The sequence below is a fragment of the Larimichthys crocea genome, chromosome XI (assembly GCF_000972845.2).
Source record: "Larimichthys crocea isolate SSNF chromosome XI, L_crocea_2.0, whole genome shotgun sequence".
NCBI classification, from domain to species: Eukaryota; Metazoa; Chordata; class Actinopteri; family Sciaenidae; genus Larimichthys; species Larimichthys crocea.
Window position 1 is genome coordinate 23,312,171 of NC_040021.1, and position 13,683 is coordinate 23,325,853.

A 13,683-nucleotide genomic window follows, 5' to 3' on the forward strand; every position below is an offset into this window, starting at 1 on the left:
ACAAACACACTCATTACAAATCAGAATGGATGTAGCTCACAGCAAAATTATGTCTAGATGTTACTAGTGATGTCTTGGTTGTGAACGAGCCAGTTCAAAGAGCCAGCTCTTTTAAGTGATCGATGGGAGCCGGCTCCTGTCTGCGAGCCGTTTTTTCTTTTATAAAGCAATATGGTGCATGCACTGACTGAATGTCACATGCCTGCTGCGACAATTTTTTTATGTCTATGCTTAAGTTTCTATAGGAGTTTCTATCTGCTTTGTGTGGCAGAGTGCTTCTACAAGCAAGTTAGTGCATTCATTGTTGTTTCAGAGAGTTACAAGGGAAAACAATTGGCTACAGCAATTTATTGATATTTAAAAATGTAATTTTTACTTTTGAATATCAAATCAAATCAAATTTTATTTGTATAGCCCAAAGTCACAAAACATATTTTGCCTCAGAGGGCTTTACAATCTGTACAGGGAGTGACACCCTCTGTCCTTAGACCCTCGGTTCGAGTGAGGAAAAACTTGCCCACAAAAAACCTTTAACAGGGAAAAAAGGTGGAAGAAACCTCAGGAAGAGCCACAGAGGAGGGATCCCTCTCCCAGGACGGACAGACGTGCAATGGATGTCACGTGTACAGAACAAGTCAACAGAGACTTACTGTACAGAGGGAGAGAGAGAGGGGGGAGGGAGGGGGAGTCCCCCGGCAGTCTAATCCTATGGCAGCATAACTAAGGGATGACCTGAGCCCGCCCTAACTATAATCTCTATCAAAAAGGAAAGTCTTAAGTCTATTCTTAAAGGTGGTGACCGTGTCAGCCTCCTGAACCCAGAATGGTAGTTTGTTCTACAGAAGAGAATAGTTCAGTACAAAAGATGTATTGAATGATTTAAATGATATATGTGTACACATATAAATCATCAAGTCAAGACAGCGCTGAATTTGGCTGAATTATAGAAAGTAGAAGTGGTAAAATGAAGAGCCGTTTGGCTCTTCTTGGTGAGCTGAGTCAAATGATCTGACTCCCTAAAAAGAAGTGAACTTCCCATCACTAGATGTTCCATTTCTGTGAGGACATGAAACACACTGTGGTTTGGTGAGTTGGTGAACGTAGATTGTTCTCATATTTACTTTATGTTTGAGTGAATCAATAACAGCACAGGCCGTATTGTAACAGCAGCATACAGTGACAGGGCCGGATAGAAACAGTTCGAGAACTCTAACGTCAAAGTGATGCTCTGTTTGAGCAGACATGCCCAGAGAGGTGCAGAAGCAGACTATGAACATGGAACAAACCGAACAAAGGACGAGAACAATGAAGGAACAATGACCACAAGGTGGCGCGAAGGACACAGTAAGAGAACCAGCTGCGGAGAAAGAAGAAGAAGAAGAAGAAGAAGAAGAAGAAGAAGAAGAAGAAGAAGAAGAAGAAGCGGGAGGAGGGAAAACACGGCGACATGTGATGACGTTGATATACAGCGCCGCAGAAACTAGCCCTCCGGCTAGCATCGTTAGCTCACATTAAAGCAGTCTGTGATCGCGTCACACCGACACACCTGCTGGATGTTTCACACCTCATGCTGCTGGACGGTTCATCCCGTTAGACACCGTCCCGGGGCGGAGTAGCAGTTCGGTTCGGTCGTCATGGCGGCGGAGAACTCTGTGACGGAGCAGACGGAGCTCGGCGGTGACGGCTTCGTGCCTCCGGACGGGCTGTGCTGGGTGTCGGTGCTGTCCTGCCTGCTGCTGGCCTGCTCGTATGTCGGCAGTCTGTACGTGTGGAGGAGTGACCTGCCCAGGTGAGCTCTGCATGCAGCTGGTTACTGCGTGGTTTCATCATCATCATCATCCATAGGTCTCCATGCACTCACTGTAAATACAAACATGATTCATGTGACTGAGATCAGTGCTGCACGTGCTCCTCACACTGTATCTGACACTGATAACAATAATAATAATAATAATAATAATAATAATAATAATAATAATAATGATGGTAACATTTTATTTGTGGTCTGTATTGAAGCTCTTAAAGTCACCGATCATCCCCAGCCCGGCTCCAGCCTGGCCGGACTAACCTGTGAGGGGCCTTATTATATTTGAATAACTTCACTGACATGTGACAGTGACGTCAGCAGAGGTACAGGAGGTTCAAAGACTTCTAGAAGAAGTAGAGAAGAAGTGTGCAGTCTGTGGATCTTGAACCAGTTCTGTTCAGGGTCAACACTGAATCATCTCATCAGGATTAAAGCTGACTCCTGTGTCCGTGCCCACACTCATGTCTGTGTCAAACCTCACATTTCATGTAAGAACTCTGAGCGAGCCTTCCTCAGGAAGCAGAGCAGACGACTGGAGTGAACTGGAGTTTGTCATCAAGAGCTGGAAGTGATGCTCCAACACTTTCACGAAGCATCAGCAGAGCAGCATCACTGAGCAGTCACTTGATGCCTAGTTTAATGTGAAATTAATAATTCAACTACTCTAATATGTTATGAATGATTCCATTCAACTGCCATTCATAACTCACGGAGACACTTGAATGGACCGAAGCTTTCACAGGATATCACACATCAGCTTATCATTAAGAACTTTGTAAGAACATTGTAGTAACATTGTTATAACACAACTAAACATAGAATATAAAACTAATAATGATATAAATAAAATAAAGATATGTATAAATGTACTATTCTTGTATAAATGAGGAACGATGTGTGTGGAAGTGACAAGCTGCTGCAGCAGCTTTAGTTCCTGTCCCTCTGTGGTGATGATGATGATGGTGGTGATGATGATGGTGTGATCATTGTCTCCACTCTCTTAGGGATCACCCCACTGTGATAAAGAGGCGCTTCACCAGCGTACTGATTGTGTCGGGCCTGTCGCCTCTGTTCGTGTGGGCATGGAGAGAGTTCACAGGCGTCAGGGTGAGTCCACGTCTGACATGTGAATATATTCATGTGGCTGTGTGCGCTCATGCTGCAGCTCATGTGTTATCAGACTTATTGCAGGTTTTGACTTCTTTGTGTGTGTGTGTGTGTGTGTGTGTGTGTGTGTGTGTGTGTGTGTGTGTCTAAGACTGGCCCGTCGTTACTCGCTCTCATGGGGATGCGGTTTGAAGGTCTAATTCCTGCCGTCGTCCTTCCTCTGCTGCTCACCATGGTAAGAAAAAAACCTCTACACACTTCTGACCATGACATGTTGTCTGGATTGAAGCCACCAAGTGTCACTTTGAGTCTAAAGTGGAGCTTTTAGTGCCCAAGTGTTGCATTTTGTTTAATTGAGTTATATCCATGGTAATAACTCAATTAAACAAGATACAACAGGCATGCTAACCGTGCTAATTTTACTAGTGATGCAATCACTGATGCACACTAATATCTGCCTGCACTGTGATGACTTTCATGATGGCAGCTACATGATCTCAGACTGTTGATGTGTTTCTCTCAGTGTGTTTAATCTTCCACCAGAGGTCAGGACAGTTCATTCTTCAGGGGTACTCATAGAATTTCTTTTTCAGAGTATGTCACCAGTACCTTTTCTTTGCAGTACTGTGAGTAGGGTTGCAAAGGGGTGGAAAGTTTCCAGTAAATTTCCAGAAACTTTCCATGGAAAGTTACACTTGGGAATTTTTTTGGGAAAAAAAATCCAAATCAGAAACTTAAACTGATGGAAATTTATGTGAATTAACTGTAAACTGGGGGTAATCTAAACAAAGTGTATCATATCCAAACATAAATCTAAACATTTAGTTTTGTCATAAGCAGACATGCAAAATAAAACAATTAAAAAACATTTCAACAGATTTATTTGTAAGTAGAACTTTATCAAGTTTGAATTATTTTATTGAACAATATTATGTAGTCCACGAGCTCAAATGTGTGTCTTCAACAGTCTCTGTGTGCTCTGGGCTCTAAAGTGTGGTCCAGGTACAGAAATCACCTGTGCAGGTAGGGGGCGTGGCCTCAATAGCCCTGCAGTAAGCAGTGTGCTATGTGCATGTGACTGAGGAATAGCAGATATTCAAGTGGACCTGCATGAAGTCTGGTTGTTTTAGATTATGCTCAAATATATTTCCCAGAACTATATTTATATTCACTGTTCAGGGCCAACCGTCAGTTCAGTAAATTCCTGGTTTATTCCTGTTAATTCCTATTCCGATTCCAACTTAGGAAAATTCCCAGAATTTTACGACCCTAACTGTGAGTGAAATAATGCCAGTCTGATGCAGAGCCACTGTTTCACTCTTTGCTAACAGCTATCTTAGGCTGCTCAGTGAGGGTACAGCTTGATGGACAGCGTTCCTGGTCATTCTAGCACACTCTGAGGAAACAACTGCTTTATCAGCTACATTTGCCGTCAACACTGATCAGACATAAACTCCAGGCTACTGTGCCATCATGCTTTTTCACACAGGAGTGAATATAACAGTGATTACATGAAGCTGATGCTCCTGTTTTTACTGTGAGACCTGCGTGTGTCAATAAGTGCTGACACTGTGCATTAAGACACACTAACAGAGAAGACTGTAGGGGTACCTGCTGCATGTAGTTCATGTTGATGTTGTGTGACAACAGTAAATATTTTAGGAATACATCATGAATGAACAAAATGATGAGATACAGTACAGTCAGTCACATCCAGGCAGTGCCTGAAGTTAGAACCTGTCTTGTCTTGCAGGTCCTGTTTCTGGGCCCCCTCATGCAGCTGGCTATGGACTGTCCCTGGAGCTTCATGGACGGGATCCGCGTGGCATTTGGTGAGTTTTTATATGCCACCAGTGCCATTTCATCTTAGTCCAAATCTTGATGCTTTTGACAGATTTGGTTCCAGCTTGTGTTGCATTTCAACCACAAGTCAAAAACGTGTCATTCTCTGATGAAACAAAACATGACACGATCTCCTCCACCTCCACCTTCACCTCCTCCTGTCTGTCTCCCTGCAGACCCGTGGTTTTGGATGTTGTGTTTCAGCGACATGCGCTGGTTGAGGAATCAGGTGGTGGCACCGTTAACAGAGGAGCTGGTGTTCAGGGCCTGCATGCTGCCCATGCTGGTGCCCTGTGCTGGTCCTTCCACAGCCATCTTCACCTGCCCCCTCTTCTTTGGAGTCGGTGAGTTCTGCCTTTTATTTCCACCTCCAAATGTAAGAAGGGACTGAAGCATGCTCCTGATGTTCATGTTAGTTACTGTTTTAACTGACCTCTATCTCTGAAGTTGTAGCAGTGTCACTGTGATTTTGTCCAATCCTTGCTGTAGTTCTGAATCTTTGGGTGTGTTTTTTCAAACCCCAATTTAAATAATCTAAAAGAAACTTGTGAAAGACACTTGAGTAATTAATTCATTATTCTTTTAATACTCACTGCACTACATGTTCAAAAATACATGTATCTGTATTATTATGTCACAGTAAATGATAGCAGGGTTGATGCATCTCGTACCACTAAACAATGAACCAACCAGGTGTTAGGCTGCACCTCAGAAGAACGTCGTCTGATGTTCCTATTTTTGGATTTTATTTCATTCTTCTGTTTTATTTTGAAGCCAGTACCAGTGAAAGCTTCCTGATCAAATCCCTCAACAATGTTGCCGTGTCTCTTCCAGCTCACTTCCACCATGTGATCGAGCTGCTGAGGTTCAGGCAGGGCACGCTGTCAGGGATCTTCCTCTCTGCAGGTGAGAGCTGCTGTGTGGAATGATGTGCGAGTGTCACGGTCACAGAGGGAGGTACAGTTAGGAGCAAGAAGCTGATGATGAATGGTGTTTCTCTACAACAGTGTTCCAGTTCTCCTACACAGCAGTGTTTGGGGCCTACACCGCCTTCATCTTCATCAGAACAGGTGAGGAGCTTTCATCTGCACCTGTTACCACGGCTCAAGAGGAAGTCACATGAAACCAGATGTTTAAGGCGTCAACAGAGATATTTATTCAATGAAATGTCAGATTGATTTAACAAAAGGAGGTGAGGTAAACTCTAAGGGGAATATGGTTATACATATACACTATATATTTATTTCTAATAACAAAAAAACACATCAAAGCAGCACCCAGAAAACTAGTGTTTCTAACAGAAAGATCTCTAAGTGTGTATGTTAAAGGCTGGTGAAATTGAGTCAAAAATCATGCTAAGAATGAAAATAAGTTGCACAGTAGTAGAGTCTGTGAGCTTGAGCGTGGTGCCATGAATCCTTCTCTCCTGTATGCTGGTCAGTGTTAACACTTCCTCGTCCTCTGTGTTGCAGGTCACCTGATGGGTCCAGTCCTCTGCCACTCCTTCTGTAACTACATGGGTTTCCCTGCTATCAGCACAGCGTTGGAACACCCCCACCGCATAACAGTCCTGTCCTCCTACCTGCTGGGGGTGGTCCTCTTCCTCCTCTTCCTCTTCCCATTTACTGACCCCTCCTTCTACGGCGTCCCCACACCGGTCTGCACCCTCGCCTCCTCTCCAAGCTCCCTCTGCCTCTCCTGATCCCCGCTCTCTCACACTTCTATGCTGTTGTCACGTCACCTTCCGCTGATGAAGCAGTTGAGGGCGTTCTTGTTTTTTTTTTTTTTTGCTAAGTTAGAGTTCAGGTCAGGTCCAGTTTGGACCCACAGCCATGTCGGCTAAGTTGCCATGCAGAGGTGTGGAAATCTGTAGCCATTTTCTATGGTCTATGGACCCGTGATATGTCAGCGCATTGACATATGTGACATATGTAATCAGCTGATGCTCTTATACAGAGTGACTCATTCTGAGCAGGCGGGGTTTCATGTTGCTGGGAGTGGACTGAAGACTGTCCACCATGTGGTTGTAGCGTAGTTCCAACACTGAAGGACGATTCCTCCTCAGATCCTCTTACGCTGTTAGATCTCATCAATTTGTGATGAAGCGTCATAATGTACCTTTTTGGTGTACTCATGTTCCACTCAGCCTGCCTCATTTTAAAGGATAAATCTGCTTTTTTACAGCTCAGGTCTCATTTTTGTCACATCTGTCAGTGATCATAACAAAATGAGTTGTGGAACATCTGGAAACAGCCTCAGGTTTGAAACAAACCTCTGATTAGTCAGACAGAGAAAACAAAGAAGAACACTAAACATCAATCACTGTCAGATTGTTGTCCAGTTGTTCATGTTTTGATCACTTGATGGCCAAAACTATGAAATAGGACCTGAGTTGTGGAGTTCTCAGTATCAAGCTGAGGGGTTTAGATGGAGTTGGGACTTTGGATCAGTGTTAAGATTTACTTGTTTTGTTCAGTTGAATCTTAAAGAGGCAAGTGTTGTCCCTGAAAATCAGAATTATCCTTATTACCTTTGAGCTCCTCCTGAGTGACACATGGAAAATGGGTTTTCTGACAATGACAGTGAGTCACAACCGTTACTCAACATGTCTTATGGCTGCACTGCATTCTGGTGTTTAGAGGCTCATAGAGATGTTGGCATCTTTGCCTCTTCTGTCTGTTCAATGCAAATAATTCTGCTGTAGCTGCACTGGAGTGCAGGAATATTAGCGTGATGCTGAAATAGGAAGAATCTGTTGTTAATGGTGGCAGGAATCTCCATCACCTCCAGCTGTTTTGAATGTTTTTAAGAGTCACTTCAGCTGGAACAGAAGCGAGCGCTCTGCTGGAAGCGGTCAGTGTTTTCTATGATATATTAATGGTTATTTATATACCTCTGCATGTGTCAGTGCTGGTGGCTTTGTTGGTGATGGTCAGTGATAGGATAGCTTGGGGAGGGTGGTGGTGGTGGTGGTTGTGATGGGGTTTATAATGGCTGAAACATACTCTATGTAAGGGCACAAACACACACTGGTTGGAGTGAAGTGTCCTCTCATGTCTCATGGAGGTTAAACGTGACGCAGCATCCTGATGTTGCAACAGCTCTGTCAAGCATCAGGTCACACCAACTGAGGAGCTTTCTTCAGTGTCAAACCAAGCAGCTATTCTTCTCGCTGTCGGGAGGTCCATATTTTGTTCTCTAGTTCTTGCTTATTTTACTCAGTGGCCACTCGTGGTATAGCATACATTTCCCTGAGATGTCTGTAAAACTGTGACAAAGTCAGTCATGACATATTTGATCCATGCATTCATAAATCTTCCTCAAGATGAGATTTTATTTGTAATTTTAAAGGTCAGATGTCATCACAGTGTCGAGTCTATGGGCCGCGCGTGAACTTGGGCGTGGGGGGCAAGTGTGAGACACGCACATCGTCAGTGGGTTACATAAGCAGGACGTTACCCTGGAAGCTAGAACCCTCTTTTTGCTGTATGCTCCAGGCCAGCATTGACTTAAATAGGCACCATCCTCATCTATGATACATCCATGGTATGCAGAGCCCTGACTGTAGATTGTAGTAAAGAGGTGTGAGAGTCTGTGTCCTTCCACAGAGTATGTTTTAGTCTTAAAGCTGAAGTTTGTTGTATGTTGTTAACCTTCAGCTGTTTCTCATCTTTACTTTGAGCTTCTTTGTTTCATACACCATTCTTATTATCCAACAGGAGCTCTCAGTCTCTCACTATTAACATTTGGGTTCATGATTTCGTAGGCTGTCTCTTACACAGTATACCAAAGGTGTTATTACCTACTGCTCGTACTCTCTTGCTTTAGTTATATGTTGTCTTTTATCGAGGGCAGTGCAAGACTCCAACACTCAGGTGTTGTTTAACAGAGGCTCCAAACACAACACTGCAAGCTGGAATTTGCACAATACAGGAGTCTGGAAAAGTCATTGTGATCACACCTGTGCACAGATTTAATATCAATAAAATGACATGGTACTACTCAGACAGAAGTTAAAAAGAGTCTGAGTGGACAGTAACACAAGCTATCAGACAGGTTTTAGCCCAATTATTTTAAAAACATGTTTCTGGATTGGAAACACAGTCTGCCAATCAAACACATGTTCTGTGATCTGAAAAACACTTGTCACGTCATACCAAATGCTTTTGTTGGAGTGCTACTAAGATTACCGTGCTGTGATGTGTCCCAGACACTGGGATAGGTTTTATATATCCGTTTGATTTTATTGCAGCTGTCCGTGAAAAACTGCGAAACGAAACCAGAAAGCACAAAAGCAGAGACGTGTTGTGTTGCTGTCTTCATTGCACCAGTCTTGGATCTGGAAATAGGGCTAAATCAGAATGAAATCAACCAGCCCAATCCTTTTCATATCCTGATCATTGTTCACTCATAGTGTCTCTGATAGCTCACCTCAGTTAAAGTCAGTGGGTGACTTTGTTGTGGTGGTAAATGTTCTGGAAGGTCATTTATTTAAAAAACAGAAAGCAACCATACCTTCTGTGTTTTTTCCATGTATGAGGTTGAATCCAAGATTTTTCCTTTCATGACTTCTCACAGTTTTTGCCGTAGAGTTTTTGACCATGTGTATCCCTACATACAGGCCAATTCACAGGTTCAGTGTTATTCCAATGATTGACCGTTAATGGCAGCGAGGTGCCAAAAAGCATAGCAATGCAGATTAAAAACAGAAAATCATCTCTGTAAATGTTTGGTGAAAAGGAAATGCACGTGTCGGTGATAAAACTGTAGAAGCGTTTCTGAAGTGTCGCAATTAGAAAACGGCAAAATTTTTAAAAAATTCAAATAAGTTGTGATGTAGCAAACCCTTAAGTCACATGACTGATCAGCTGTTTCCTCATGACCTATGATAGCTCCACACAGATCTCATTAATTTTTTTTTTTACTGGTTGAAGTTCCACTGGCGCGCTTTTAATTGCGTCATCTCGTCGTGTCTTCTTCTGCTTTCTGACTGGAGAATTGGCGCTACCGACTGAGCGGGAGGGACTGAAAACAACATTTATTTGCATTTTCTTTTGCCAAATGACTGAAAGTTTGGCTAAAATGTGTGATACATTAGGATCGAAACATGGCTATAGTGTAAAACTCACTTTGGTTTGTTTACATGGACAACTGCCTAGTTTACTGAGAAGACGATGAAATTCATTTTTCTTATTATTTATTCTAACATGTTGAGTCTTGCACTGTCCCCTCTGTAGGATAATTCTTCGAGGTTCATCCTCCTCTTCGGTTTAGATAAAGTGGTTGAACTGTGGACTTGACGGCTCGAGCCGTGGCCTTGTGCAACTTCGCTTCACCCGACCTTTGCAATGTAGTGTGTGATTTTATGTCCTTTAAGCAGCTAGACTCACGTGAGTGACATTTCATTTTGTTTGCAGTCCACCTCTTGTAATACTCATTCTCTGGAGGGGTGCATCAGTGACTGTTTCCTTTTGAACAATGTTATTTCTGCTTAGACCACCCGGCGTCTTTGCTGCGAAACGCCTAAACTGCAGATAACTAGATAATTTCTTCAGCGGGCTGATTGACTAGTTAACCTCTCGCTCCAATCGTCAAAGTGTTTTCCAGCTCACAGTCGGTGAGATTTGAGTGTGACAGGAAGAACTCAAAATGTCAGAAACACTATAAGCTATACTCATACTGTGAAGAAGAAGAAGAAGAAGAAGAAGTGGGCTGCTTGGGTCTTCAGCAATAAATCCTATTATGTGTGCAAGTTTTTGGATCTGTTTGATCTGACCGAGCGAGAGCAGATCTGTTGAACAGGGCTGTGCATGTATATTCACGACTTTGGCCAGTTAAATGAGCCTCTCTTTTTTTTCCTTTTTTTTAAAGTTTGCAAACCCTGCAGGCAGTGCACAGGGCAGTTTGTACTGTACCTACCTGAAGCTGCCAGCAGAGGACGGCAGAGCACTTTGTCAGAGGCAGAGCTGCTGCGAGCTCTCTTCTCCATTCTGTTTACCAGCCTCTCTGACATCAGTCATCAGTCACTGGAAAACACATTCTCCCTAACTTATTTTCCCTTTAGCTTCTACACAATTATGCCCCAATAGAGGAGATTGATGCAGAGAGGAGGAACCCTGTGGTGAGACTCTCACTGATGTTAGTTCCCGGTTAGAATGTGTTAGTTCCTTCTGCCTCCCACATCGTTCTCTCCAAGCTTCTCCCCTCGCTGCCTGTAAATCATCAGCCCTTCATTGTGTCTATAGATTCCCTTCTTCTCTTATGCCGTTGAGCTTGCCTCAATATTGGATTCTATTCACATATTAAGGCAGTGGATCATTTTATAGAGCTGCATGTTCAGTCGTGGAGGGTTTTTGTGACTCAAAGGTCCAGTGTGTCAGATTTAGGAGGCTCTATTATAATATAAATATATCTATCTCTGTTTTCATTAGTGTAAGATCTCCTGAAAAAATGTTTTTGTTACCTTACAATGAGACAGTTTCTACAGTAGGCCAGAATGGACAAATGAAACACTAACTCTACTGTCACCTTTTACACATGGTTCTTGCCGCCATACTTTCTCCTTCTCACAAGGAAGGAGAAGGTGAAGCAAGGTGGTTGCAGTCATGCCACTAAATCCTACACACTGTTCCTTTAATGTTGTGTTTCTATAAACTCCCAGGACCACCGTGAGTGAGTCATATTACAGGGTCAGTGATGATTTTCAAACCTATTTAAAGCCACTATGTGTAGATTTTACAGCCCATATGATTCTGTTATTATGTAGGTGTTTTTCTTTGTGGAGTTCCAGTGACGCCTGGTCTCACACTTTGGCCACTAGTTTCCTGGTGGTGTTGGTAACTGATGGTAGTGCCTCAGTGGTCGGTGTTCTCTGTTTAAATACAATCCTAACTGCATTTATATAGAAGATATAATAGTGACGTTAGAAATTGCTCCTCCTGAATAGTGCTCTGATATTTGATTCAGTCATTCCAGCTGAAAAATGCAGCACATCTCCTCATGAAAGCAAACCTTTATTTTTCACATTTTCATGGACTTTAATGGAATTAGAATTACAAGCCGCTTAATGAAAAGAGACATTTAAGTTGTCTCCCTCGTCTGCTGAAGTGTTTGTCATCAGCAGCTGGATTTAAATGTGTGTGTGTGTGTGTCTGCAGGCTGATGGATCTCAGTGGTGGACTGTTCATTAAGCTGTGACGTGGTTCAGGATACTAGTAGCTGAAAAGGCTGGGAGAGGGACAAGCCATGCACATTAGAACTGGAGGCTGAAGTATGGGCTGATATCAGCTTCTTGCAGATGGATTATTATTAAAGGTCTTATTGATGGTGCTGCACACACCACCAGCTACGTCCAGGGGAACGTCTTGATTTTAATAATAATTATTATTATAATTGATTTTTGTGGAGTATCTTTTGTGGGTATACTGTAGCATGGTCTTTTATTTTTTGCTACCACCACTAGGGGGTGCCAAGTATGCTGCACGTAGTGGCTTTAATTTAAAAAAAGAAAAGAAAACTACATCAAACAAATAAGCAAAGATGAATTTAGAAATGTCCAATATGTGTATTTATTGACCTCATCCTAAAAGAAAGGCAGTCAGACTGACATCTGTGTTCTTTTTAAAAGGAAACTATCACATTCTACAGAATTACTAGAAACATTTCTTCTCTAATCCTGACAAATTGAAGACTGTTCTAACTTTATGGACTGAATCAAGCTTCATATTAGCTGCTGGTGCTAGAAATGTCCCATTCTTTTCCTGTCATAAGAGGCACACATCACGTCTCCCCCCTCACAGTGGTGTGATCCTGCATTATTTCACAGCACACAGCCCAGAAGCTCTCCAGAGATTTGCAAACAGGCTGTCACTTGATGCTTTTTCTTTTGCCTCTGCCTGATCTTCTGTCACCGGCCTAACCTCAGACACAATCGGGGTGAAACGTAGTTTTGCCTTTATTGCTGTAGAAAGACTTCATATTTTTTCCCAAGCAGTGTCCTCAGCCAACAGTGACACATCAGCATCCGCTGTTGAAGATGCAGAACCTGCACATCTGTAATGTCATGCAGAGAGCAGCATCGACAGAGACCGCAGAGTCTATTTTTGCAAAGCTTTAGCAGCTCCCTTATTTTAATACACACCAGAGGAAGAATCATTTCCAATGTGCATTTTCAGAACTTGTGAAAACTGAATAGTGAGTCAGCTGGCGGGACAGAACTCCACAGATGTTTATACTGAGCACTATATTTTGTAATCAGATCTATTTTGGTGACAGGAACAGAGTGTATAGATATGTGCATGTATTTTATGCTCACTGTGTCACACTTGTTGTACAATTCAAGTTAGAGAATACAGGACCATGTTTTAGTACGACAATCTTTTACCCAAACTTTGGAATCACTCTGCAAAATATCTATTTGTAAATAAATGTAATTTTATACATCGCTGAGTCTGTGCTGCTTATTTGTCCGTCTGTCTGTCCAGATGTTTGCAGGACATATTGACACTTCGTATTTCCCTTTCTCTTTTCTCCTGTATTATTCATTTTGATGTGTTTTAATGTGTTACGTAATGATGCTGTAGCAACCAGTAATGTAATACCTGCCAATAACGTAATCATTTTGGCCATTTCAAATGTAATAAAGCCAATAATGTAATAACATGGCAATAATATACATTATTGGCTGGTTATTGTGTTATTGGCCCTTGATTACAAAATCTTTTGAAAATGTAATAACTGCAGCGATAATGTAATAATACATAAATAGGACTGAGTTGCCTAGCAACTTACTGAGCTAAGGGGAAAGATGGCTACGCCGCAGGTTGGAGAGACTGCGGAGGAATGTGTCAAAAAAAGAAAGAGAGGATACCAAGAAAGTTTTATGGCGTTTGGGTTCGTAGAAGCAATGGATAAAGTTCGAGCTGAAT

General features: G+C 42.4%; 2 protein-coding genes across 3 annotated transcripts in view; one reads left to right on the top strand and one right to left on the bottom strand.

The window, feature by feature from the left end:
- peli3 (pellino E3 ubiquitin protein ligase family member 3) overlaps nucleotides 1–1,632 on the bottom strand; it is a 32,656-nt gene extending 31,024 nt beyond the window's left edge. The window contains exon 1 of one of the 2 annotated variants that reach the window (XM_027283885.1): nucleotides 1,547–1,632. In XM_027283885.1, coding sequence (XP_027139686.1) covers nucleotides 1,547–1,569 — 23 coding nt within the window. In that variant the 5' untranslated portion in view covers nucleotides 1,570–1,632. The remainder of the gene's footprint in view (nucleotides 1–1,546) is intronic. The other variant, XM_027283886.1, reaches the window with a different exon arrangement.
- On the top strand, nucleotides 1,596–13,197 carry rce1a (Ras converting CAAX endopeptidase 1a). The gene is made up of 8 exons (XM_010751783.3): nucleotides 1,596–1,789; nucleotides 2,812–2,914; nucleotides 3,066–3,149; nucleotides 4,668–4,746; nucleotides 4,933–5,100; nucleotides 5,591–5,662; nucleotides 5,764–5,826; nucleotides 6,229–13,197. Exons 1-8 carry the CDS (start codon nucleotides 1,635–1,637, stop codon nucleotides 6,456–6,458), a joined length of 954 nt encoding a protein of 317 aa, XP_010750085.1. The 5' UTR covers nucleotides 1,596–1,634; the 3' UTR covers nucleotides 6,459–13,197.
- The last annotated feature ends 486 nt before the right edge of the window (nucleotides 13,198–13,683 follow it).

Excerpts from the sequence above, each read along its gene's own strand:
- rce1a (XM_010751783.3), top strand. The coding sequence starts at position 1,635 with ATGGCGGCGGAGAACTCTGTGACGGAGCAGACGGAGCTCGGCGGTGAC. Across the intron at positions 4,747-4,932 it reads CGGGATCCGCGTGGCATTTG|ACCCGTGGTTTTGGATGTTG; the intron begins GTGAGTTTTTAT and ends GTCTCCCTGCAG. Across the intron at positions 5,827-6,228 it reads CTTCATCTTCATCAGAACAG|GTCACCTGATGGGTCCAGTC; the intron begins GTGAGGAGCTTT and ends TCTGTGTTGCAG.